At 40.4% G+C, this 26214-nt stretch overlaps 1 protein-coding gene across 1 annotated transcript; it reads right to left on the bottom strand.

Annotated features, from left to right (window-relative positions):
* Positions 1 to 8675: 8675 nt before the first annotated feature.
* On the bottom strand, positions 8676 to 24974 carry RWDD1 (RWD domain containing 1). The gene is made up of 7 exons (XM_037065100.1): positions 24676 to 24974; positions 17118 to 17183; positions 14444 to 14574; positions 11844 to 11987; positions 10145 to 10277; positions 9587 to 9649; positions 8676 to 8969 (listed from the first exon to the last, which is right to left on the bottom strand). The coding sequence occupies exons 1-7, from the start codon at positions 24746 to 24748 to the stop codon at positions 8848 to 8850; spliced, it is 732 nt and encodes a 243-aa protein (XP_036920995.1). The 5' UTR covers positions 24749 to 24974; the 3' UTR covers positions 8676 to 8847.
* Between the last annotated feature and the right edge of the window lie 1240 nt (positions 24975 to 26214).

Below are 26214 nucleotides of genomic sequence, written 5' to 3'. Positions count from 1 at the left end.
TTTCCCAAACAGTTGGTTCTCTTTTTATCTTAATACTGTTTTCTTTAGCCATGCAGAAGTGGCGTTTAATTCAATACATTTAGAGTGATTATTGCTTTGTAAAAACTTAATACTGTCATCTTTTGCCTTCTTGTTATTTTGTACTTCTGTTGTTTCTTTTTCCTTCTCAGTGTACTTTTTAAATTAATGCTTTTCCCATGGTGACTTGCTCAGTCTCTCTCTCTCGTTTCATGTCTCTGCTCCAGATTTTTTGCTTTGTGGCTGCCCTTTTTCTGCTCTAACAACTGATGTTCTCTCACTTATAATGATTTTACCCTTTTACTCCTCCCACATCATATTTTTATTGTCACAAATTATGTCTTATTATACTGTGAATTGGTTAACCAATTACAGTAACTAGTTATTTTTAATACTCTCTTCCTTTAACTATCATACTATAATTGTTTAACACTCTAAAATAAGAGCTACATTTTCTAATTCTGAATGTTTCTTTATAACCCTTGTCAGAGTTCTGTGTGCTTTTATTTGTGTGTGTGTGTGTGTGTGTGTGTGTGTGTGTGTGTGTGATTAATTAGTATCTTTCCATTTCAGCATTAAGAGCTCCTTTCGGCATTTCTTGCAAGGTTGATGTAGTGGTAGCAGACTCCCTTAGCTTTTGTTTGTCTAGGAAAGCTTTCATTTTCCTTTCATATCTGAAGGATAACTTTGCTGGAAAGAGTATCTTTGGATGGCAATTTCTATCTTTCGATACTTTTGAATATGTCATTGCATTATTTCCCGACCTACAGAGTTTCTGCTGAAAATTCCACTGATAGCCTAGTAGGGATTGCTTTATAAGTCACTCAACTTTTTTCCTTGGCTGTCTTTAAAATTCTTTATTATTGACTTTGACCATTTCATTACAGTGGGTTTCAGAAAAGAAGTCCTTGCATTGAGGTAATTGGGGGTTCTATTAGTTTTGTGGACTTGTATATCCAGTTCCTCGCCTAAGTTTGGGAATTTCTCAGCTATTAGCTTTAAATAAACTCTCTACCCCTTCTTTCCTCTTTTCTTATTCTGGTATACCCAGCATTCTCATATTGGCATTCTTTTTTTTCCATGTAATTTTTTCTTTTTTAAACAATTTATTCTTAGAGAGAAGGGAAGAGAGGGAGAAAGAGAAGGAGAGAAATATCAGTGTGTGGTTGCCTCTCATGTGGCCCTCTCTGGGGACTGGGCCTGCAACCCAGGCGTGTGCTCTGACTGGGAATTGAACCAGGGACATTTTGGTTCACAGGCCACACTCAACCCACTGAGCTACACCAGCCAGGGCATTTATATAGGCATTCTTTTTTTTAAGATTTTATTTATTTACTTTTAGAGGGGAAGGGAAGGAGAGAAGGAGAGAAACCAATGTATGGTCGCTTCTCGTGAGTCCCCTGCTGGGAACTGGCCTGCAACCCAGGCATGTGCCCTGACTGGGAATCGAACCGCAATTGTGTGGTTCACAGGCTCGCGGTCAATCCACTGAGCCACACCAGCCAGGGTTATATAGGCATTCTTAATAGTCTGATAACTCTTGTAGGGTTTTCTCACTTTTTAAAACTCTTAGTTCTCCTTCCCCTTCCACTGGAATCATTTCTAAACTCCTACTTCCAGATCATTTATTCTCTTTCACCTTATCTTCTCTCTTTCCAATGCTTTCGAATGTACCCTTCATCTCATTTAGTTTCTCAGCTCCAGAATTTGTTTGGCTCTTCCTTATCATTTCAACCTCTTTGGTAAAGTACTTCTATTCTTTAATTTAATCACTGAGTTCACCGAATTGTCTAAGTTTATTTGTAACTCATTGAATTTCCTCATAAGTTATTTTGTGCTCTTTACCACTTATATCAACAATATTCATCGTCTTTGAGGTCTGTGGAGAGAGAACTGTCCCTTTCTTTTTGGACAACTGTGTTACCATGATTTTTCACACTGAGAAATGTGCCTCTGCCTTTGCATCTGAAGAAGTGAGCACCTTTCTATTTAGGGAGGCTGTTTACTTTTATTCTGACAGTTCACTGGGTTACCCGTTTCTAATTTCTTTTGTTTTTTACAAGGTTTTGGTTACTCTTACTGGACCTGACTTGCTGCTAAGGATGGAAGCACACCCGAAAAGCCTGGCAGGAGAGAAAAACGGGGGGGGGAGGCAGGTGCAGGGTCCCACCTGGGGCTTCGGTGTGCCCACCGGCCAGTGGGGGGATCCTTACATGAGGTCAGTGGGTAGACTTCTTGCTGAAATTCCAGGGCAGATAGCAGAAAACATGTTCCTTCACTTTTCTGCTTTCTTTCCTTCCCTTTTCCTTCCCCCAGCCCTAGAGTCCCTGCCCCGTAAATCCAGGTGCTGCTGAAGAGCAACAGCTCCCGCCAGGTGCAGCCTGAGCAGCCCCACAGACTTCCGTTTACCTCCTTCACGTCCCAACTCCTCTGCTAGAGAAGCTGCTGCTGCTGCCGCCGCTGCCTCCACGACTGCCTTGGCTCCGTGCAGCCTCCTCCAGCATCCTGCCCACTCACTTTCAGANGCAGGAGAGAAAAACGGGGGGGGGAGGCAGGTGCAGGGTCCCACCTGGGGCTTCGGTGTGCCCACCGGCCAGTGGGGGGATCCTTACATGAGGTCAGTGGGTAGACTTCTTGCTGAAATTCCAGGGCAGATAGCAGAAAACATGTTCCTTCACTTTTCTGCTTTCTTTCCTTCCCTTTTCCTTCCCCCAGCCCTGGAGTCCCTGCCCCGTAAATCCAGGTGCTGCTGAAGAGCAACAGCTCCCGCCAGGTGCAGCCTGAGCAGCTCCACAGACTTCCGTTTACCTCCTTCACGTCCCAACTCCTCTGCTAGAGAAGCTGCTGCTGCTGCCGCCGCTGCCTCCACAACTGCCTTGGCTCCGTGCAGCCTCCTCCAGCATCCTGCCCACTCACTTTCAGATGCACAAATAGACTGATTGATCTCTCAGCTGTCCTGGTGGTGTGCTGTGCAGAGACACTGGTTTGTGATGGTTTCCCAACTAGTTACAAATCAATAAAGGGCAGAGAAACAACTTATGCCACCAAGATGCTGATGTCACTCTCAATTTCTCTCAGATTTAATGGGGGTAACTGAGAAACTGAAAAATAAGCCATCTCTTTTCTCTGGCATTTTGTCTCCAACGGGACTGAGATGCAGTCTAAACTCAGGACAGTTGTTTCCTGGAAAAACCAGGGATGCAAGAAAAGTTGGGCAGGGAACTGAAGACCAGGTTCTAAGGAACAACAAGAAGTGCCCATTTTTCTGCACAAAAATACTATTTATACTAGAAGAGAGAGAATCCTACCTGGGTGGTCAGGGTTTTTGTCTGGATCCACTCAGTCTAGAGGAGCTTATTGAGCCTCGTGTTGTCCAAAGCTCCCATAAAATCTTACAATCAAAACTCTGTCCCTAAGATTCTGGGTCCAGCAGGCAGGGTAAGCCCCCTTCAGCCCCCTTTTGGAAACATCTATAGAGTGTGTGGGTAAACACCAAAAAAATAAATAAACCCACAGAAACAAACCCCACAACTGATACCAAGAGTAAAACAAGGCAGGCATTTTGTGGAGGGGAGACAAAACTTGAAGAAGTGGCCAAAATGGGGCGGAGGGTAAGTTTTTCTGTTTTCTTGTTTTGTTTTTTTGCCCCCCCTTGTCCCTGGAACCAGGCTCAGCAGCAAAACAGTACTGGCAGCTAAAAAATGCAATAAATTCTTTAACCACTAGGTGGCACTTGTGAACACAGCATTTTCAAGATGGTCCTTGTGTCCTTTTCATGATCAAAGAGGTATGGACACTTAATACTGTTTATAAATTCATAGAAAAAGAAGCCTGAGAAACACACCCTGTCCTCGGCAAAAGGGACTCACTCTATATGAACAGAAAAATCTTATTAAATGGTGAAACGTATTTATATCATATGATAATTCAGAATAAAATTCACATAAATCTCGTTTCTCCTATTCACAACCACAACACAGATTTGGACATGTGCTTATTTTTTCATCATAAAACACGAAACAGTGAAAGGAAACATCTTATTTGCTCTAACATAATGCTATATTTTTTTACATCACTTAACATTCTTAAAGCACAAGCGCAGGACCGACAGGACGTCCACCGGCCTGGGTGTCTTTCGCGGAGCATTCTCTATGCTGACCCACTCTCTGAGAAGTTGGTTTCCTGGGAGCCTCCTCCTAGCACTGATTCTAGTTCAAGCCAAGGTTTTAATTACATTTTCTTAATTCTCCTACAACCCAGGAAAAGGGTTACATTCTTTGGCTCAGCAGTTTTGGTGGGGGGAGATTATTTTCTATTTTCTATAATTAGTCTCATCTTATCCTCAAATCCTCCTTTCCACTATTACAACAAAATTAAACCTACACATTAGAGATCACATATCTCTTTCAGTGTTAAACAGTGAAGAGTACATTTAATGATTTAGGCACATCTTCCCTCCTATTTCTCTCTTATCAAAGGGCGTATGACAAGGAGGAAGCTTCGTGTCCACATGCTGGTGGAGGTGGGCTCTTGTGGGCTGGCTGATGTTCTCTATCTTCAGCTTTGCAGACCTCCACTGAGGTGTCTTGCGTTCCCCTGGACACCCAGCCCAGGGGTCTATGGCCTGGAACTGGCGACTACTGCTGGTGACAAGGGCCCTGCTTCTCCTAATGTCTCAGGTTCTTCCTGCTCAGGGCCCTCCTTGCCCCAACCCCAGGTCTCTTCTTCTCAACAGATCTGAGTACATCACCTGGTACTTTAATGGGATTCCTTGAGTCTAGAAAAGCAATCCTAAAACTTTTCATACCCCACCTCTTTTTTCCCATTTGCTGAGGAGTTACATGGGTTTTTCATAGCCATGAATGTTCAGAGGAACATTAGAATGTATGCAGAATTCGGAAGTTTTTCACGTTGCGGAACTGTCCTCACACCAGAAAATGCTTAGCATCTCTGGTTTCTACCCACCCTGATATGTTGTGACAACCAAAAGCGGTCCCATACATTTCCAACCAGCACCCAGAACCACTTCCCTAGCACCACTTGGACCCTGTGGGGAGCCAGGGGCATCAGTAAACACCTGTCCCACCAAACCTTGCCCTCAGCTGGCTCTGCACCATTGCTATTTTGCCATTTCCTCATACTGCTTTAATTTAAATCATTTTATGAGACATTTTAGGTTAGGTTCTCATAGGAAACAGACTGAGGTTTGTATGCAGGCATGGGCAGTGCTCTCAGAAGCAATACCGGTGACAGGGTGAGGCATGAAAGTCAAACCATGCAACAAAAACCACAGCCAATCAAGCAGGAAGCTGAGGAGCTGAGATGAAGCGGGTTTGCTGATACAGATGCACGTGCTGGGCAACACTGGTGCAGCTGTAGCTGAAGGAAGTGCTTTCTTCACTGCTACGTCGTCTTTTGTTTTCTCAGTTAGACTTGATGGAATAATGGCAGAAGGAAGACGGAATATTTGTCGTAGTCTATTCAGGCTGCTATAAAAATACCAATGATTGGGTGGCTTATGAACATTCATTTCTCACCTTTCTGAAGGCTGGGACATCTGAGATTATGACACCAGCAGGTTCATGTCTGATGAGAACCTGCTGCCTTGCTTTCTTCTCACCATAACCTTGCATGCCAGAGGGGCAGGTGAGCTTTCAAAGGCTCTGATAAGGGTACTAATCTTATCCATCACCTCCTGAAGGCCCCACTGCCGAATAGCACCACCTTGGGGGTAAGGATTTCAACATGAATTCTGGGAGGACACAAATATTAGTCCATAACAGTATAAAACTTCTTCACCATAATTTGATTGTGTAGGACAGGTGCAATATGGTGAACCACAGGTGTGAGAGATTTGCAGCTGTGAAGAACTTGCCTGATTTGAACATGTTTATTAATTTTCTTTTTAAAAGTTTTGCATATTAAGTGCCACGACCACTGCGGCTAGATTGGTCGGATCCCGAGGGAAGGCGACGGGGGATTGAGAAGTAAAGAGAAAGAGTCAAAGCGGGGTCAGGTGGAGTCCCCTCTCTGGGACGCAGAGGAGGGAACTGTGTATTGGTGAAGTCAGGCTGTGCGTATTGAGCCAGCTTTGAAGCAGAGCGTGAGTAAGACAAACCGCAAGGCTAGGTACATTTTATTTTTTAAGAACATTTGCTGCTCCCTCTTGGTACCGTGATATAGCAAGCAGCCAAGTCATTCTTTTCTTACAACACTCTATCAGGCAGCCTTCCGAGGCCCAGACAGCTGTGCTGAACCCGAGGTCTGCTTCCAACTCCCTCAGCTCCCATTATCCTGTTTGGCCCCCCACATTAAAGATTATAATCGTCACCTTCCAGAGGAAATTCAGGACCAGAGATTGAGTATTTTGCAAGCTTCCAAAGTTAGTAGAACAGCTTATTATTCCAATCGTCACTTCTTTTGTTTTACCAGAACCATCTACATTTTCATACTATGGGTTAAATTCAGTAGTGAACCAAAATATTAGTAAATATTAATCTTCACTTTTTCTCCCTGTGCTCAAGCTCCCTGGGGCAGGATCGGCCAATGGGTACTATCTAGCTCATCACCAACTGAGCACCAATATCAGAAACAGAAATCCCAACCTTCTCAGGTAACAATACCCGTGCAGAGACATCTCCTATCTCATATGTATGGCATCCTGACATTAGCTAATAATAGCGAGGAAAGAGACATCAAATGCGTACCTTTGAGAATGTCCCTCTCTCTTTCAATGTCATTTTCAAGGGCCTTAGCACCAATGTTTACCTTTTAAAACAAACATTTTTAGTAACAGATCCTAATGTCTTAATGATCTTTAGATAGATAGAGATGGATCTGCTATTTTTTTTTAAATTTAAATGTCAGAAGATACATCCAAATTAATACAAGGCAGTGTTTTTCTTTAAAAAAAAAACACCTAAAAGTACAGGTGAAAAATATTGATTCATATTTTCAAAAGTATTAAGTTCCACAACAATCAATTTTTAACAGCAAATCTGGAGTATAATTTAACTTAAATGATATATCCCATTTAGATGTTTGAACCAATATGGTCAAAACCAAGAACCCTTACACCTTGGGTTCTATAGCAGTAGCCCATACTCCAGTGTTTTCAGGTCCTTAATTGTTTTAGCTTAACTATCTGCTTGGGGTTGACAATAATATGGCTTCACTTTGCTTGTGCACTGAGCGCTTTTATGGAAAGACCCCCTTACCTTTGAGTTCCATGTGGTTCTACCTCCAGATCTTAATACCTAATGGTCTTGGGGATGGAGGCCAGGGAACCTGGATGCTTCTAAACTGCCAGGGACTAGGCTGTGGAGAGAGTGAGGCACTTACTCTCAGTAAGTGCTCAGTAAAGTTATTGTTTAGTCTGGATGAAAATACCTGGAAATATCATTAGAACTAACCAGACTGTCTTCATGTCCATATAACTAGGTTCTGCCTAATTCTGAAAATGACATTCTATAACGACAAATGTGGTAATCCACTCCAGTACCTACAGAAAATATATAAAATTTATACTTAAAAAATTATGGGTGAGGGTGGAGGGATGGAATTGTTCTTGACACTTGAAAGTTAAGTCTTCATTGACCTCTTTGCTTTTCTGAAATTAAACTATTCTTTTAAATTCTTAAGTGTGTGCTCATCAGCTTCAAAAAGGATCTTTCCTCTGGAAAAGCAAAATCTTACATAACACAAACTTTTGGACCTCTCTGTGCACAGAAACACTGAACATGACTACCATTCCCTTGTATCGGTCAGGATTCAGGCTGGGGAAAAGTACTCCTTAACGATAGTCTTATTTGATGTCAGTCACGCCGTCTAACTCCCATACGAACGTGGGATTGACCCTGTTGTGCTTGTGGGCAGGTGGTGTACGTACTTTTGAATGGAGGCAGCTACTCGCAATAGCCAAGTGATTTCTCTCAGTGGCTTAGATTCAATACCTTAAATCAGCAGTGACCGGACAACCTGCAGGAAGCCCAACTCTCCTACCCGGAACCCCCAAGTCAATCATTCCCAGTTGTTCCAGAGGCCTCGCATGTCCACGATGTGGAGTGGGGTTCTCTCGCACACAGTGTGCCACTCCAAGAACTCAGACCCCTCAGACAGATTAGGAACCTAGGGACCGTGACAGCACACAGACTTGACAGCTACAGGACATGGTTCTGATCAGTGTGCATCACACTCACCTGAGTCACTGGCATGAGACTTCACTAATATCCAGACTGAGTCTCAGTGCTTATTACCCTAAACTGCGAAGGGCCAAGTACACACTTTAATAACTCCCACAGACTGTTCTGATTCAAATACTACTACAAGAGTAAAGGCCATTTTATTTCTGACTATTACATGAACTTCTGGTTTTGTTAAGACTTAAATTTATCATGCTCAAAGGCTCGAATTCAGAAGGTTTAATGTTCTATTCACCCCCATCTTATAACATTTTATATGAATGACAACACTTAGAATCCAAAAGCCACCACTGGCTCCAGCGGAGAAATTCTGAGTCGTTCCACTTCCTTGTACACACCTGCACCGGAGCACAGCAGCCGTCTACTGCTCAGTCTGAAGTTACAGGCAGCTCTCTCTCCAACACTAAATCACTTTAAACATGTGACCTTCTTCCCACCAATAAGAGGAATGGAACATTTTGTATTTGAAATTTAAGTTCAGTTTTATTGAGTTCATTGATGAAAGCTTTCAGAAGAATATTCTCCTGAAAATTATTTTTTCTTAGAAAAAAAGAAAGGAAAATCCACACCCTCTCAGCATAGCCACAGATGCTGTGGCAGTCACGCCTCTGCAGATGGGGACGGTCCATCAGTCGGTCGAGTCACTCCCCGGGTCAGCGGGATTGTAGTCTGGATCATCCTCATCCTCCTCCAGCTCCAAGTCATCCATTTCCTGGAACAAAGACTCATCTACCTCCACATTGTTTCCAGCTGAAAAAGACCAAAGAGTTCACCTTCAGTCTTAAACTTGGGAATAAAAGACACAGCTCACTGGCTGTAGCCAACGGAAATTTCTCCACGGGCATGGGAGGTGATGGAATCCTAAACTGTTGCTGCAAATCACAACAATGGTCTGTAATGGTTGGACACATTTTAAGAAAAATGTCATGCTTCCAGTCATATAAAAGGCTTTCTCAAATAAATTACCAATGATGTGGCATGTGGCAAGTTGAAGATGACGATTGGTCCTGGTTATACAAAGTTGATCACTGACTGTGGGCCTCGACAATGGTCATAATTGTTCATTTACTGCTATCTTTGATTTTGCTTAAGTTATCAGAAAACTTTAAAGAATACATTGCTGTTTTCTACTTGAATAAGAATTAAATAAATAAAAATAAATAAAAAAAATAAAGAACTAAAAAAAAGAATACATTGCTGTTTTCAATGTATAAACTTATCAAACATGACAATTTGTTCTTCAAAATGTATTTCTTTACACCCTCAGGAGAATTACATTGTTGTCACTGTGATTTTTATGGTTTAATATTAATAATTAATATAAAAACAATACAACATGTACATGTGGAGTTCCATTATCATCTTACCATCCTCCAAGAACTGGATATCAGATGTGTCGAGATTATGATCTGTTTCAAATAGCTGTTTCCCTAAAAGAAATAAATGTGTTTAATTGGAACAGCAAAGTCTTCTCTCGTCTTTTCTACAACCCTTCAAAGAATGTAGTAACCCAAGAAAACAAATCTAAAAACCTGTTTTTCTGTGAATTTCAATAAATTTATGAACTTAGTTAAGAGACATAGGAAATGTATTTGCACGAAAACGGAGCAAGTGACAACCCCAGTCTGCCTCAGAGCCCCAGAAAACCAAGCGGCCTGACCCCATCACTGCTAACGCTGGTACTCCTAAAAGTCATGGCAGCTGTTTCTTAAAATCCACCCACTGCGGTGCTCCCATCAAAGACAGGCCATGAGTATTAAATATAATTACATGCGAAGATGCACCACCATGCATAGAAAATGCTCTTTCTGTCCCAGACGACTAAGTACAATAATTTCTTACAGCAATCTGTCCAAACGATCCTCTTGCTAAATGGAAGTAATGCAGGAGAGTTTGTGGGGAATGGAAATAGGGGTGAATCATACCACTTAATTTATTTTTTCCTGCTTGTTCTTCTTCTTTCATTCGTTTCTTTTTAATTTCCAAGAGTTCTGCATCAAACTTGGCTTTCCAATTTAAGAAATTCTCAATTGTAACAGGAGTGCCATGAAATAATTGCTTGGGGGAAAAAAAACATGTCACCAGAGTAGTGAAACACCAGTTTTAAAAATAAAGCCTAATGATCTTCTAGACAAATGAATATAGTCACTTACAGGAAAAACACAGAAAACTGTTTCAAGTTTTAAAGTACTTAATCTGATTTCTGCCCACACTGGTTTTCTGCCCTCATTGGTTTTGGTGGTTTATTTTGGAGAAGTATAGTTTTTATTACAAAAAAAAAAACAACAAAGATAATATGCAATGTATCTCCACTATTCACTATTCAGAAAAAAGTTGTTGCTGTCAGTACTAATGTTTTGAATACACATCAATTTACAACATTAGCATCACAGCTCATCTTTTTACTTCATTCCATCTACGTCATGTGAGGTTTTCTTCTGTGAACACAGTCATGCCATGAAACCATTTTCAGTCAATGATGAATCACTCATATGATAACGGAGGAGAAAAATTCCTCTCACCTAGGGATGTCAAAGCTGCCCAAACATCACGGGGCAATGCGCTGTTTGTTTGTGCTGATGCTCATGTGAACAAACCTACTGTGCTCCTAGTATGTAACAACAGAGCACGTACAATTATATACATTCACTACTTGATAACGATAATAGGCAAATGCTCCTGGTTTATGTATTTACTCTACTTTCTATTGTGAGTGTGCTCTTTCTGCTTACATCAAGTTTGCTGTAAAACGGTCTGCCATGCTATGCCAGCAGCAGCCTCCTACAATTTGTGTTCACCAAGTGTCTCGATTGCATTATTTTCTCTTGTGCTTGATTTAATCTCATGCTGTTCTATAGATTTAGTACAGCCTATGTGTGCAGTGTTTATGAATTCTACGGGAGTGCACGGTAACGTCCTGTATCTTCACAGGCACTTGCCACTCACTCGACGGCACACAGCACAGCTTCCAGTCCTGCAAGCTCCATTAACGGTGTACCGCGTCTTATCTTCTATACCACATTTTTATTGTACCTTTCTACATTTAGATACACAAATACCTATCTATTGTACACACAGTATCTATTGTGTTGTAGCTGCCTACAGTATTCAGTACAGTGACATGCTGTACAGGTTTGCAGCCTAAGAGCAACAGACTGTACCTACAGGTTAGATGTGTAACAGGCTACACCATCTAGGTTTGTGTAGGTGCATCCTATGATGTTCACACAATGAAGAAACTGCCTAACAACGCATTTCTCAAAACATATATCCATGTTAGGCAGTGCATGACTGTATTTAAAACATTCTGGTGGTGGCTTTATCAGTTCTCAACTCAATACCGTAAGTGAAATTAATTTCTATTTCTTGATCTTATCTGCATGAGCTTTACTGAACTTTTCTGATTATTAATCATTGTGTTATACCACCAACTAAATGAGGGACTGCTACGGTTTTATTTTACTTAGTCAAGTTTTACTAAAATTTACTTTCATTTATCTTTGTGATTTCCAAAAAAAAATTATTCGAATTTCCAAAAACAAAAATAAGAAACAAAAACCCCAAACAACTCAAAAGGAAAAAAAAACCCAGATTTAGAGAAAGAAAACATGGCTTTTAATATACCTTTTCAGCTTCTTCTGCTTCTTTTTCTTTTTGTTTCTTTTCTTCTTCTCTTCTATTTTTTATTTGATCCACAATTTCGTTTAACTTTTCTTGAACAGCTGTCACTAAAGTAAAGATCATCACCATACCAAGGTTTTCTTCTGCCTACATAACCAAAAAACAAAATGAAACAAACAAAAAATCCAACAACAAAAAAACTGAGATTGTAGTGAGAGGCATACTTCTCAGACAAATAAAACCAACTCATAAATAAAAAAGAGTTCAGAATAGTGACTAAATTTTATACATTCATAATTACACATCAGTTCAGACACTTGGATAAATGATTATTTAAAAATCAAACATATATAATAATATATGTTAATAATATGTCATAATATATGTCAATAATAATATCTTAAATTTTAAGAAGTCATGTAATTTGCTATATCCAACCTAAAGCAGGTATGTCAGAAAATTCTGTTTAATAGTCACAAATGTAGGTAGAATTCAGAAAATCTTTCCTACAGTAGCGAGTCACATCAATTCTTAAGCATGTTTTCATTATTTTAGTTCCTTTTAGGAATTTTAAGAGCTGTGACAGTGACCTGAACTTTGAGGCCAGAGCAATTTTCTAGCATAACACAATAATAATGAATGTAAGGATTTCTGTGATTTACCTTTTGCTACCTTTTTTTCTTTTGATTTGAAATGGTTCAAAGCCAGACAGAAAAGCATCTCTGACTCATGAAAGGGTTATAACTCAAAAGCTATTTGGAAGTTGGTCATCAGAAGGCAGAATAAAAAAAATTTATCTATCCATAGATATAAGATGAGGTTCAAACCTATCTTATTTCTGTAAATAAACAAGACAAAAAATTTAAAAATACTTATATATTTAGCTACTAGTGAATAAAGAGTGAAAGAACATGTATTAAACAGGAGTTTATGCTGATCCTGAGCCCTGTTACCCAGCATGAAAATTATACGAATTCTAATACCATTTGGTATAACATGCTTCATTTTACAACGTTGTAGAGAACCTGAGACAATATGCTACATTCAGGCAGTCATGTATTAATATAAATTATTTGATCTTAGTGATTTATTTTCTTACATTTATATTGTATTCATACTCTTTCCTTTAAGAAAAAGATTGATAGAGAACAGTAGGCGAATTTAAGTAGTATGTACGAACAGGTAGGGGAGTGACAGAGCTTAGGGTGGGACGGGAGTGTTTGGGTTGGGTAGACAGTGGTATGATTCTCTGAGATGGAGAACTTAGAAATAGGTTTTGTGGAGATGATAGTTTCTATGTTGAGATGCCTATGGGACATTCATGTCACTGACAGTGGTCAGTTTTCATACGGGTGTGGCACACAGGAGAGAGGGTTTTTCAGAGTCAGGTTTGGGATGGTTAGCCTGGAAACACACGGAGAAGCTCGACTACAGAGGATTATAGGCGCTGGCTCGAAGGCTAGTCCTCACAGAGGGCGCAGGAGATGAAATACCCATTCCAATGCTTCCGAGGCCAGTCTAGTCAAAGGAATGCTTGGAAATCTCCTCAGCTTCTCAGATGGAGATTCTGGCTTGTAAATTTTGGATTTTTATTTTTATATCAGCATTAAACTCTGACCAGCGTGGATCAGTTGGTTGGAGCTTCATCCCATGACCAAAAGGTTTCAGGTTCAAATCTTGGTCAGGTCACATGCCTGAGGCTGAGGGTTCGATCCCCTGTCCAGGTGCATATGATCCCAGTCTAGGCATGCGGGGCGGGGTGGGGGGGAACCAATCGATTTTTCTCTTCCATATCAATTTTTCTTTCCAACCCTCCTTTCTTTATAAAAGCAATAAAAAATATCCTCAGGTGAAGATAGAGTATAAAATGTTAGCATCAAGAAGACCAACAGTCCTTGAAATATGCAAGTCATACTTAAGATGGAGACATGTTTTCTGCTAACTCTTCTTAGAAAAAACAAACAAAAACCTATAACTTCTGATTTTAAGATGGTAAAGATTTTGCTTGCCTTCTCTATTCCCTACTCTGAAGAATACACGAAAACTCTCTACCCAAGCAAGAGACAGCTTTAAATACATGCCATGCTCCGTATCCCATCCCGCCACAGACTAGCCAAATAAAAGCTTTTCAATTGCCATTTTTTCTTCCCCTCTTAGAAGAGTCATAAATCCCTGTTGCTGTTTATAAGCTTAGGGAGGAGACATAAGGAAAAAACCAATCACCAGTCCCCTTCCCAGAATGTAGGCAACTAGCCTACAACAGATCAGAAGGTTGGAAATTTTAATTCTTTTCAGTTGGATTTTTAACCGCACACAGGACTGGGTATCCTGAGAATGAAACTCAAACTGTGCTGTACCCATCAGACTTTTTATTACCTAAAAGTCATGGGTGATGATAGAGTTTTAAACAGGGGCAGAAGGACAACTCCTCTTACCCAAAGTTTAAAGGTATTTGTTTGTACACACACACACACACACACACACACTGAATTCTGCACGTTCAACATACTAATTATACATATTTAGCATTTTTGACTTGCAATTGATATATAATACGTAAGGCCAAAAAGTCCCCACCTTTACAAAATCCGTTATTTCCTCACCTGTAATGCTAACAATTTTAAAATACTTGAAACATCATTATCTTCTAGATTTTCCTGGGAGAATATTTCATAAAGAGGGACTTCATCCGGGTATTTCTCACTGTATGTAAACTTGAGGGTAGTTTGGACAGCTAGAGACATAAAAGTTTGATAAGAATATCTTAAAATGTAAGGAAGTCAACATCTTTGTTATAATTACCGTATTTTGCCATGTATAGTGTGCACTTTTTTGCCCAAATTTTTGAGGGAAAAATTAGAATGTGCATTATACAGGGGTATAATGATTACGTACCATGGGTATAATAATCCTGTGCATAATGAGCACAAAACATGGGTGTGCATTATACACGAGAGCACATCATACATGGCAAAATACGGAAATTTACAATGTATAAATTTTTTAAAAAGTAAGGAGCACAATAGATTTTCCTGCAAAGAAAACAAGGTTATAAAAAAACAGGTTAGACTCTTTAAAATCTTCTGTTAGATGAAAAAAAGGCACTAAATATAACACATAAGAAAGTACTATCTTAGGCTCATTTTCAGGCCTCTACTAAAGTCAGTTTCCAGTGCAGAATATCTGGCTTTAGCAAAGGGGAGCGGGGGGCATGGACAATGTCTATATTTCTATCTGCACAGCGCCAGCAAAGGATCGCTGAGGGATTACTAGATGACATGTTCTGAAGTGGACAGTCTGAGAGGTTGTGTGAGAAACTTTTAACCTGACTCATCTACATATTCCCACTCACTCTTTTGGCTTGTGCCAGTTCACAGATCTCCCACTTGCATGAGAATAAGACTCTTACATGTATATCATTGCAAGGTATCCATCTCTTGGCAGCCTAGCCTGGTGAATTGTCAAGCAATTTGCAATTGCAGATGTACTAAACATTTTCTGTCAAAACTTATTAGCCATAATAATCCTTTGTCTAGAGTTTGCTTTTCTTGTAACTCCCATTTTAATTATTAAAACCACCTGATTTTGATGATTTTAACTCAAATCTAAATATTTCTCGGGGGGGACACCTTAAAATATGTTGGTTTGATATTTTGTTTCAATGTTTGTTTATGAATGTCAATAAAGAATTTTGAGTCAATGGATATAAAAAATTATGGTGTTTTTTACATTTTCCATTTTTTTAATTAACCTTTATAATCTCATTGCCAAAAAAGTTTCTTTAAAAAATGACTGGTTCTACTATGTGATGTAACAGACATTCATTATAAAAAAACTTAAAAAGCCCTGGCTGGTGTAGCTCAGGGGATTGAGCGCGGGCCTGTGAAGCAAAGGGTCACTGGTTCAATTCCCAGTCAGGGTACATGCCTGGGTTGCAGGCCAGGTTCCCAGTGGGGGACCCATGAGAGGCAACCACACATTGATGTTTCTCTCCCACTCTTCCTCCTTCCTGTCCCCTCTCTCTAAAATAAATAAATAAAATATTAAGAAAACTTAAAAATACACCAAGATAAAAATAAAATCGGCCTGGCAGGTGTAGCTCAGTGGATTGAACGCGGGACTGCAAACCACACGATCTCGGTTCAATTCCCAGTCAGGCCACATGCCTGGGTTGCAGGCCAGTTCCCAGCAGGGGACTCACAAGAAGCAACCATACACTGATATTTCTCTCCTTCCCTTCCTCTCTAAAGACAAATAAATAAAATCTTTAAAAAAAAATAAAATAAAATCAATAATCATTCCATCATCAGGAAGAGATCGTCATTACCATTTTGGTATATTTACTGGTCATAAGAGTATTTTTAAAATGATACTTCAAAGTATCTTTCTATGTATATATTTAAATTTTAAACAAAATATAAGGTTGCTAATGTTGTATTTGAGACTTCGTACGTATAAATATGTAAATAATAAATATCCAACATCACTTACAATTGTACAAAACAGATTTGAAGTTATCAAGTATTACCACTAAAATTGGTATTACACGGTTGAATTTTAGTTGAATAGTTTAATAGAAAAAAATAATCCCTGGAGTTAACATCAACTTACATTATATTTTTATTGAAATGAACTAAAGGTAGAAATGAACTTCAGATACCTCCTGTGCCCCCCAATATTTGCCCAAATTTAAATTACTTTATTTAATTTTAATTTATTAATTTTATAACTGCTTCATTTCAATTTGTGTATCTCTCTTATTTATATAGTCATGTAACAGTGGTTTTACCTGGTTTTATAAATATATATATTTAAGTAACAGTAGAATATGCATCCTAAACAGAGGGAGAAAAACATGCAGATAGGTGTTTATACAGACTAATTTATAACGGCAAAAATCCAGTAATCTGCATTTCCAAAGATGAAAAACAGACATAGAAAAATAATAGTCACTTAATGAAATCTACAACCACTGTAATATGTATGCATGGAAAGTCTTGCTTTGGCTAAAAAAAACCTCATCTCCATCTGCTGTATTGTTAACATTTCTGTTTCACTTTTAAAAGCTAAGCTTACTGTGTCAGAATATATCTCACTGACTTTCTATTTTTCTAGAAGTCATATTTACACAGTACACCAACTAGAAACACGCAATGCTCACATCACCTTAGCACCTCTACACCTGCAATGCCCAGCACAGAATTGCTGTAGGGTAAGTAAAATTCCTGAGGGAGAGGCTTAGGCTTAGAAAAACCACAGTATTTTTACTAGACTTACTTTCATCATTTTCTCCAGCCTCAGATGTCACAGTAATGGTGAAGCTGGGAGGATTTTCTGATAATACTGCAAGAAAACAGACATATAGGTTAAGTTATTAAGATGTTTTCTAAGGCAGATGTTTTCCTCATTAGCCAAATATTACTACCCAGTCAGGGAAACTAATTCCTAGGCCTGAATTTCCACAAATACAGACTAAATAGGGTATTCAAATCATAAAACACATGCATGAATTTTCTATTTAAATCTCAGGTTGTCTTAAATCTGTAAAGAACTACCCATAATGGATATCCTCCTGGATTTTTATCAAATCAATTAAAATAATTACATAAGTTACCTTTAATTCAAAATTTCCACCCATATATGGAAAATAACATAATAAAAAATTCCCAAATGGAATGACAAAAAGTTTGATGTTCCTTGTTAAAAACTATCCACTGATAAATATTCAGTATTATCACTATTGTTTATACTTAAGTACTCTGAAGCACAATTCAGAATCTCCGTGACAAACAGTTAATATCAATTTGTTGGAGTCTGTGTCTTCTAGCCATCTCTTTCTCAAACAGCATCTCTGGAACCAAACTTTATTCTTTTTACAAATTATTGAGCCTCTGCCAACTGTTATGGAATTATAAAATTGGCCATAAATCTTAACATCAAATTGCTTACAATTTGTTAAGCAAGTCACCTGAAACCTATATAATTTTATTAACCAATGCCACCTCAATAAATACAATAAAAAATTTAAAAAAACACATATAAATCCATATTTACATAAATAAAAAAGCTTTATACACCATTTTACACCCTGATGTCTGATATTACACATCTGTTTATTATCTATTTCCCCACAAGCATACTGTAAAGACTGTGAGAGCTCCCAGATCCGTGCCTAGCAGCATCCAGAAACTCAATAAATTTTGGCTCAATGAAAGAGCTAAACTAACAGGATGAAAAGACAAAAACAAAGAAAATTTGCACTGAGAACCCTTAGAAGAATAAACAAGGAGGATTCAAGCCACCGTGAGAGCTGCGGAGCCAGGAGCAAAGCCTGAGGCTCCTGCAGGCCCGGCCGGCCCTGGCCCTGTCATGGGTGGTGGCCGGGCAGCAGCCTCTTTCCAGAATGAAAGAGCCTGGGGATCCCTGCAGAAGTCACTATGGAAACTAATCGGCTTTTCCTACTTGGGAACTTCTGAGGCCTTCATAAATATTCATCAATAAAAGTTTCAAGACATATGACTTCATTTTAATTGAGGTGTAAAAGTACTGGAAACAACGATGAACATCTGTGAGTACTTGAAAGGCGTTTGTCGGAAAGATAAAAGACCCACTGGACTTGGATTTTAATAGGCCTCAGGCAGGTCAGCCTCTGCTGAAAAAGTCCCTGAAAGAAACTTGTAATAAAGCTCTTATGATTGGCCCTACTTTTTAAAGAACAAATGTAGGTAAAATATATTTCATTACTGTTTCTTTTCACGATCAATAGTATTTATATGCCATTAAATATAAACATTGCAACTGTAGAAGTATGGGTTCAACCCAATGACATTCTAACTCATTCCCATTTTCTAGGACTTCACGAAGCTGTAGGTTGGGGGTTACCTAAAAGCCAATACGACAGCTAACATTTACTGAGCATTGCTTTGTGCCTGTGCAGTGCTCTGCACTTACATAACGATCTGTTAGTTCTCACACCAAGACCATGATTTCATACTGTTACCATTATTTCACCAAACTTAAAAGGCCATCATCGAGTGTGAGATGTACCCTCCTTTATGTACCACTAAGAAAATAAAAGCTGCAATTAAACTATGAAATATAGTCCAATTGAAGACAAATTCAGATCGCACAGATGTTAAAATGTAAAAATGTCTTAGAAACAATATAATACAGTGCCATGCCAATTTTATAGATGTGAAAACTGAGATAAAAGAGTTTTTAAATAGTTTTCTCGAGGCTGTACAAGTAGTAACTAGAGGAACTGACTAATCTGTAAAGAGTTTCATGAAAAAATAAAATTTTTCCAGCTAAGAAACTGCAGGGAAAGCATTTGAGCTAGTCTGTGAATCAAGGCACACTGGTAATTACAGGTGGAAAAAAAGAAATGTAGGAGAGTGACAGAGCAGCCAGGGTGTGATAGTTTCTTTCTTTTTTTTAAGGCAGCAGTAATACAGTCAGAACTATATTCTAAACATAGGGAGATAAATTTAGTAAGAGTGCATAGAATGGGAGAGAAATGAGACTAGAGACAGGCTGAACTAGATAGCTCCTTAAAATGCCCAGCCAAGATAACGAGGTTCTGAACTAGGTTGGCAGCAATGGGAATAGCAGGGTACATGGTGATGAATGACATTTTAAATGTGCAGACAGAGGATGGTGGAACCAATAACAAAAACAAGAAGTAAAAAAGAAAAATCAAATATGATATATTTATAGGACGCAGGGCAGTTTCAGTTGGATGTATGGAGTATGTAATCAGAAAGTAGCAAATAGAGCTAAAGAGAGCTAGGCTTGAACTTAGCTTTGGGATCACCCACAGAGAGGTGAGGGCTAAAATTGCTGGAGTAGATGAGATCCCCTTAGAGAAAACGGAGAGAGAAATAAGGACTGACACCAGCTTTGTAAGGAATCCTAAATTTAGGGGGAAAAGTACAAGAACAGGAAAAAGTGCCAGAGATTAAAAGAAAGGAAGCAGCCATGAGAGATGAAAACAAACTCAAGGAAAGGCTGTCTTATTTGTGAACCAGCCCAACTACTGAGATCCAAGACTGACATGGTAGTGTTTACAAGAGAGGGCGTCCAACCCGCGGTCCACACGTGGCCCAGGATGGCTATGAATGCAGCCCAACACAAAACTGTAAATTCACTTAAAAGCTTTTTTGTGCTCATCAGTTTTTGTTAGTGTTCGTGTATTTAATGTGTGGCCCAAGACAACACTTCTTCTTCCGGTGTGGCCCAGAGACGCCAAAAGGTTGGGCGCCGCTGGTGCAGTGCCTGTGCCTGTGCAGCTAAGCAGGGAGAAAATGGGCAAAGCACCCTTGGCCTATAAGATCAGTCTAAATTCCTCTCAAGGCCTGTTGCGATCTGGACCCTGCTTACTTGACAGGTCTCATTTTCCACAACTCTCACTTCTCACTTTATACTCCAGCAATACTAAGCCACTTGCCCATTGGTCACATTTTGCTCCCTCACAGTCTTGGCTTCTGCAGATGCTGTGCTCATTCATTTGTTAACTGCTCGTCGTCCTTCCGTTCTCCAAAACAACTCAGACCCTCACCTCTCCCTACGCTCCAGCTTCACCCAATACATACCTCCATGGAAGTCACGACACTGCTGTAAATGACTTATATCACGTCTTTCCCCAATAGACTGGGCTTCTAACCATCGCATTTGGTAAATATTTAAGGTAAATAAGAACATGGGGACGGTAGCAAGAACACCTTCAATTGCCTGACCTTGGGAGCCAGACAGAATAAGGAGGCAAGATGAACAATAAAGAAGTTGACAAGGCATTAATTCATGAGAAATCACGATGAAAGGCATGTTCTGGAAAAGCACTCTAGGGCTCCAAAGTTAATGGACACAAAGAGGAATTTCAGAGGCCAAAATTCTGACAATGGCATCTCCAAGGTGTGGCTATGCAACCATCAGTTGAAGAAAACAAAGTCAAGACTGTTTGCTGATAAAGACAAGGAATTATTAAGCCATGTTCCAAGAATCAGAAACTAATGTAGTACATCTCTGTGAAAGAGTATCTTACACATAACAGTTATCAAGTATTTACATCATTCTTCATTAAACAGACATGGAAACTGAGGATTGGAGAAGTTTTATGATCTGTGTAAGGGTGCAGGGCTAATACTGTCCCTACACCAAGCAGCCACTACAGAGAAAAAAACTGTGAACCGGGAACGACAGAAAAAGGATGCTGGAAAACACTGCTAACACCTCCCCAAATCCACTCTTCCTTTATTCCAGTGACACCATTTTTAACTGCGCACACTGACCACCCAGAGTAAAACTACATTGCCCAGCCCCGCTTCCAGTTACATCTCACCAAGTGAATAAGTTACAACTCACAGGTTGGAAACAAGTTAAGTCCTTTGACAGTTTCCAGGAAATTTCCTTGAGAAACTGCTGTCTTTTACTTTTTTCCCCCGTTAATTATTCCACTGTCTGAAAAAGGAGCGCTGCCATCTTGACCACGAGACTGAGACTAAATCTTGGGGGTGACAGAGAACTGAGAAGTCTGGGTCCCTGAGGAATTTTTGCACAAGAGCCACACAACTATTCTTTATGTGCAAGAGCAATAAACTTTTACGTTTTCAAAACCACTATTATTTGACATTTTCTGTCACAGCTGAACTTAATTTTAAAACAGGTATTTAAAAAACCATAGAAAAGGATAATATTCCCAAGCCTGGAGGTGACTAAACCAGGGATGGGAATGATACCTAACTAGACTTGCAAAGATGAGTGATGAAGGAATAATCCCAGTTTCAATGCATTACTGTTGGGGTAACTAGGGGAAAGGTTAGCCTCCTAAAGATACAGACCCCTACCATTGTAAGTGGATCAAATGCTTCTGAGAAAATGCAAAAGGCTGCTGAGCAGTGGAGGGGTAGAAGTGTTAGGTGAAGAGAGCAGATGGGCAGAATTAAGGATTTTGTCAAGAATGGAGATTATGGAGATGAAATATACACTAAAGGGACACACAAATGACACTAAGATGTTCACAAAGAACCAGACAGCCCATAAACTAGTCCATTTACTTCTTAGGCAGTGTCTGTCTTAGAAAAACTGCTTTCATAAGATGACTTCTGCCCATGTGTAAGATGCAATTATAAATGTTTAAAGCTCATGGCTGCTACTTAGAGGTGCTGACACAGCAAAAACAAGATTATGCACCCCTCTTTACCGAACAGAATTAAGGGAACTTGACTTTTGGTTAGCAGACAGTCAACCAATTTGTTCCAACAAAATTCCCCGTAGCCAGAGACTTGGGTCCACAAATGGCTACTATGTTAGGAGTAGTACTGAAGGAGAACGCGCTATCGGGGAGTCTGTACTCTGGAAAACTAGTTCTTAGAATTACATCAGTATGCAGTCAAAAAGATGAATAAGCAAAAAGATGAAAATGTTTTATGATTTGTTGTAATTCACAGAATAAGCAAAAAGATGAAAATGTTTTATGATTTGTTGTAATTCACAACAAATGCAACACCGGACCAAAAGCTGTTCGCAAATAGTTAAGCAAACAATTCTGAAGTAAGCTAGGTCTATGTGATTACGGCTCCGGGCTGGCCGAATCGTGCCTCTTCAGCATCCACAAGGGGGTCATGATGTGCTTAACACAGCTTCACTGTCAAGCACTCAGCCATCTATTAAAAAAAAGTATATCTACTTCCTTCATCAACAGCACTGAACATTTACCAAATCTAATATTAAAAAAACTACTATTGTGATTCAAAATGCAGTTAGAAAACCACAAATTCACTTGGAAAACTGACACAAGCAGTCTCTTTCTTAAATGTGGTAGAAAACATGGAAATATAAAATCATCGATAGAAAAGACGGCTATAAAATAGTACACCTTGCAAATCCTGAACATTTCAAAAGATTAAACACAGAAACATTTTATTTCAAAATCCTCTGCCTTTCCCAAGAGGTTTCATAAAGAACATGATTAACAAGGCAGGCCGAGTTCTTGATGAACTGTAAATCAAGACATCTCTATTTAATTTATTTATTGCAAAGCCTGTAGGAATGCTGACACGAACCAGAGACTAAGCAGCTCAGCTGATACTGCAGAAAACTTGCATGCGTCAAAACTTCATAAATCATCTTTTATTACCCTGACTCAAGAACCCTCAAGCACTTTGCCTCTGACAAGAATTGCATACACTGAATTATATCAGGACCTAGTACAAAAGAACCACCAGACTGTTGCAGGGTTCAAAAAGTGTAACTTTTATAAATGCTTATTACACGGGCAGTGTTTAATGAGGTATACTTCATGTGCAAAGAAGTGAAAAGAATAGCACATCTTATGCTTTCTTAACTCTGCCTACACACTGTTCATGCCTGTGATATTTCCAATAGACTAGGAATGACTGTATCTCACAACTAAAAATATATCCAACAACTAACCTTATATTCTATTTTATTTAGACATTTGACATATAAGCAAGGCTAGAGAAGGGAGCCAGACTCCATACACACTCACCCAGTTAACGACACTCGCAAACCCCTCTTCACTCATCCCCTTAACATCCTCACAGCACAGCTGTACTGCTGGTGAGAGAGAACATGAACAGGACTGCAGCTATACAGGGGTAGCTGAGAGACATCTGCCTGTTGGCAAAGCAGAATAAAATTTGCTAGCATTGCAAGCAGTGGTCAAAGATGGAGCTAAGAAAACTACGCTAAACAATGAAAGGGAGAAGGATTGGAGTTTATGAGTTAAAATAACATACCTTACACTCTGAATTCTCACAGTGACAGACGATACTCAAAAAAAGGTATGGGGAACAGAAATCCCACAAACCTAGGTTCTACTCGCTGTTATTGGTTGTATTTGATCACTTGTCAAAAACTAAGTGTAATGTGGGAGTGGCCACATTGACACAACTATTAATAGCTGCATTTTAAGAATCATCTGAAGCACTGCTTAATACAGAAGAGTTGTCTTCCTTTACATAATGAACTTCTCAATATTTCACATTAGCCGAACCTGCCAAGTAATCTCCACCTCACCCCAACTGGAGCTAGATCTCCCGTTCCACATGTCTGGAGGTGAAGGAACAGGAAAAGAGTTTCAGACCTATCTAACTCTTAGTACCTGTCCTGCCACTGACTTGCTGGCTGACCCCAAGCAAGCCACCTCTTTCCTGAGCCTTCATTACCTTGCCTGCAACAAGAGGAGTCCAGGCTGGATGGCATCTAAAATACCTTCCTGCCTGACAACCTGTGAATCTACAGTGGAACTGAACTCTGGGCCACATCATTCACTGGGCATTCTGCAGAATGCCAGAAAATAAAAAAATAAATTAAAGAGAAAAACGACAAACTTCAGGGATGATGCTACTCTCTGATTCTGGGTAAACGCCACTCCGAATCCCATAAACTTTAAAACACCATCCTAGGAAAAACAGTTTCTACTCGAATAAAGGTGGAAGCTGACACCTTTGAGGCTCTGGAAAGGTTACTCCCACGCGGAATATGTTTTCATGTTATTTCACTCAATCTCCGGTTGCTGTAAATTACACAGAAACCAAAGTGCCCCCCACTCAATTCCAGGCCTGACACTCTCCAGGGACCTCGCCAGCCTCGCTCAGACTTTTAGATTTCAGGGAAGAGGTGGAACAACGGCAGTGGAGTTGTTCACAAATGCTTAGACACTTGGGGAGAGAACCTGAGGAGAGAGTGGCCGGCCGGGTGGCCACGCGACCGCACTGTCCCCTTCTCCATCGAGGCCCAGGAGGCCGAGGGCAACGGCAGCTCTGGCCCATCCCACTCCATCCCGGGACGGTGCAGGGCTGCCGGCGGAAGTCACCTGTGAAGGAGTCGGGGTAGATAGACTCCAGAGCCTCCAGCTCATTGCGCTGCTCCTCGCTGTAATCTGTCATCGTGACCCTCGCTGCTGCCCATGGATCGCCCAGACACCCAGGCGGCGCGTGGCAGCCAGGACCACTGCCGCACCCGAGGAGCAAGCAGCAGCCTGGCGGGCGCAGGCGCAGAGTCCCCGGCTAGGAGGCCAGGGGCCCAGAGCCAGGCCGGGCCTGCCGAGCTACAGCCCCGCGCCGGCCTCCGCCAGCTCCTTGGTTCTGCGTTCGACTGGTTGGGCCTGGCCAGCGAGGCACTGAGCAGCCGCGGGTCCCACGCCCGCCCAAGATTTGCAGGGATGATGAACGGTCTCGGTCTGGCATTCGTCGCAGACACCTAGGACCGGTCGCTGGGCTTTGCAGGGCTGAGCGTGAGAAGCCCCTCAGCGCGGCATCCGCGCTCGATGTGTCAGGACTGAAAGTCGGCTTCGGTTCGGAGCCGGGGCGGGGAGTCCCTGCGGGTGGCCAGAGGGGGCGGGGAAAATGTGTGGAACCAGTCATTTCCCTTTTCCAGAGTGAGACCGGCTGGTCTGGTGTGCAGCGCCAGAGCTCCTTGTAGTGCGGGCTAGTGGTGGGGCCCGGGGGTATACGGTTCTCCAACGTATTAGGTCCTTGGTGTCCCGCGGGAGTTGGGCGAGCGGCCGAGAGCTGTGGACAGCCCAGTGAGCAGAGTGGCAGAAGCTCTGCTCGTGGGTCCCGTGGATCCGGGAGGGTCGGTCCGACTCCCGACTAGCCAGTTTCCAGGGTTCTCGGGGGAGAAATCGACTGCAAGTCTGGAAATCTGGGTTCTACGTTCGGATCTCTAGGCTTCTGTGAAATGAATGCAGCTGAACGTGGATTTAAAGATGTCTGTGATTGCGTATTTCTATGAATTGAAGGGGTTGTGTAGATTTCAGTTAAGTTTCGATAAGCAAGGTAAACGAATCTACTCTGAAAAATGTTCAGAACCTTTGACTTGGGAGAATAAAACAGGACTGTGTTTAAAATATCTGTCATGTCGAAGTTCATCTCATCAGTTACAAAGAAAGTTTTTGAACTATGATGGCAAAATCTAAGCAAATGCCTAAATAAACATGTTACTTTTATGAAGAAATTAGTAAAGAATTGTTTGTGTTTATAATGTGTATAATGTGTTTGACTTAACATGGTTAAATAAAAATAAATAGGAAATTAAGAAAATGTCCCCAACATTAGGAGATTTTTTTACACTTATGATATTTTCCTTTGTTTTGTTTTTTGTATTAAAGCTGGTTTCACCTGTATATAGGGGGAAACAATTTTTAATAAGGAGGTCCCTAATGATGCTCTGAAGTGTTTCTGTCATCATTCTAAAATGATGATGTCCCATGGACCAGAAAGCAACTTGATCCTGTATAAGTATTGCTCACTTATAACAGGAATACGTTAAAACATATTCAGGTACATTTCTATGCCTTAAAGTATTTCGGGTTGATGGGACATTCTTTTAAACTTTCAGGAAAAAAAGCAGA

This window comes from Sturnira hondurensis, unplaced genomic scaffold (genome assembly GCF_014824575.4).
Source record: "Sturnira hondurensis isolate 20B ecotype Veracruz unplaced genomic scaffold, ASM1482457v3 Scaffold0015596, whole genome shotgun sequence".
Lineage (NCBI taxonomy): Eukaryota > Metazoa > Chordata > Mammalia > Chiroptera > Phyllostomidae > Sturnira > Sturnira hondurensis.
This window is presented reverse-complemented; position numbering and strand designations above follow the sequence as displayed.

Excerpts from the sequence above, each read along its gene's own strand:
- RWDD1 (XM_037065100.1), bottom strand. The coding sequence starts at position 24,748 with ATGACAGATTACAGCGAGGAGCAGCGCAATGAGCTGGAGGCTCTGGAG. Across the intron at positions 11,988-14,443 it reads TAAAATTGTTAGCATTACAG|GCAGAAGAAAACCTTGGTAT; the intron begins GTGAGGAAATAA and ends TTGGTTATGTAG. Across the intron at positions 10,278-11,843 it reads AAGCAGAAGAAGCTGAAAAG|CAATTATTTCATGGCACTCC; the intron begins GTATATTAAAAG and ends TTTTCCCCCAAG.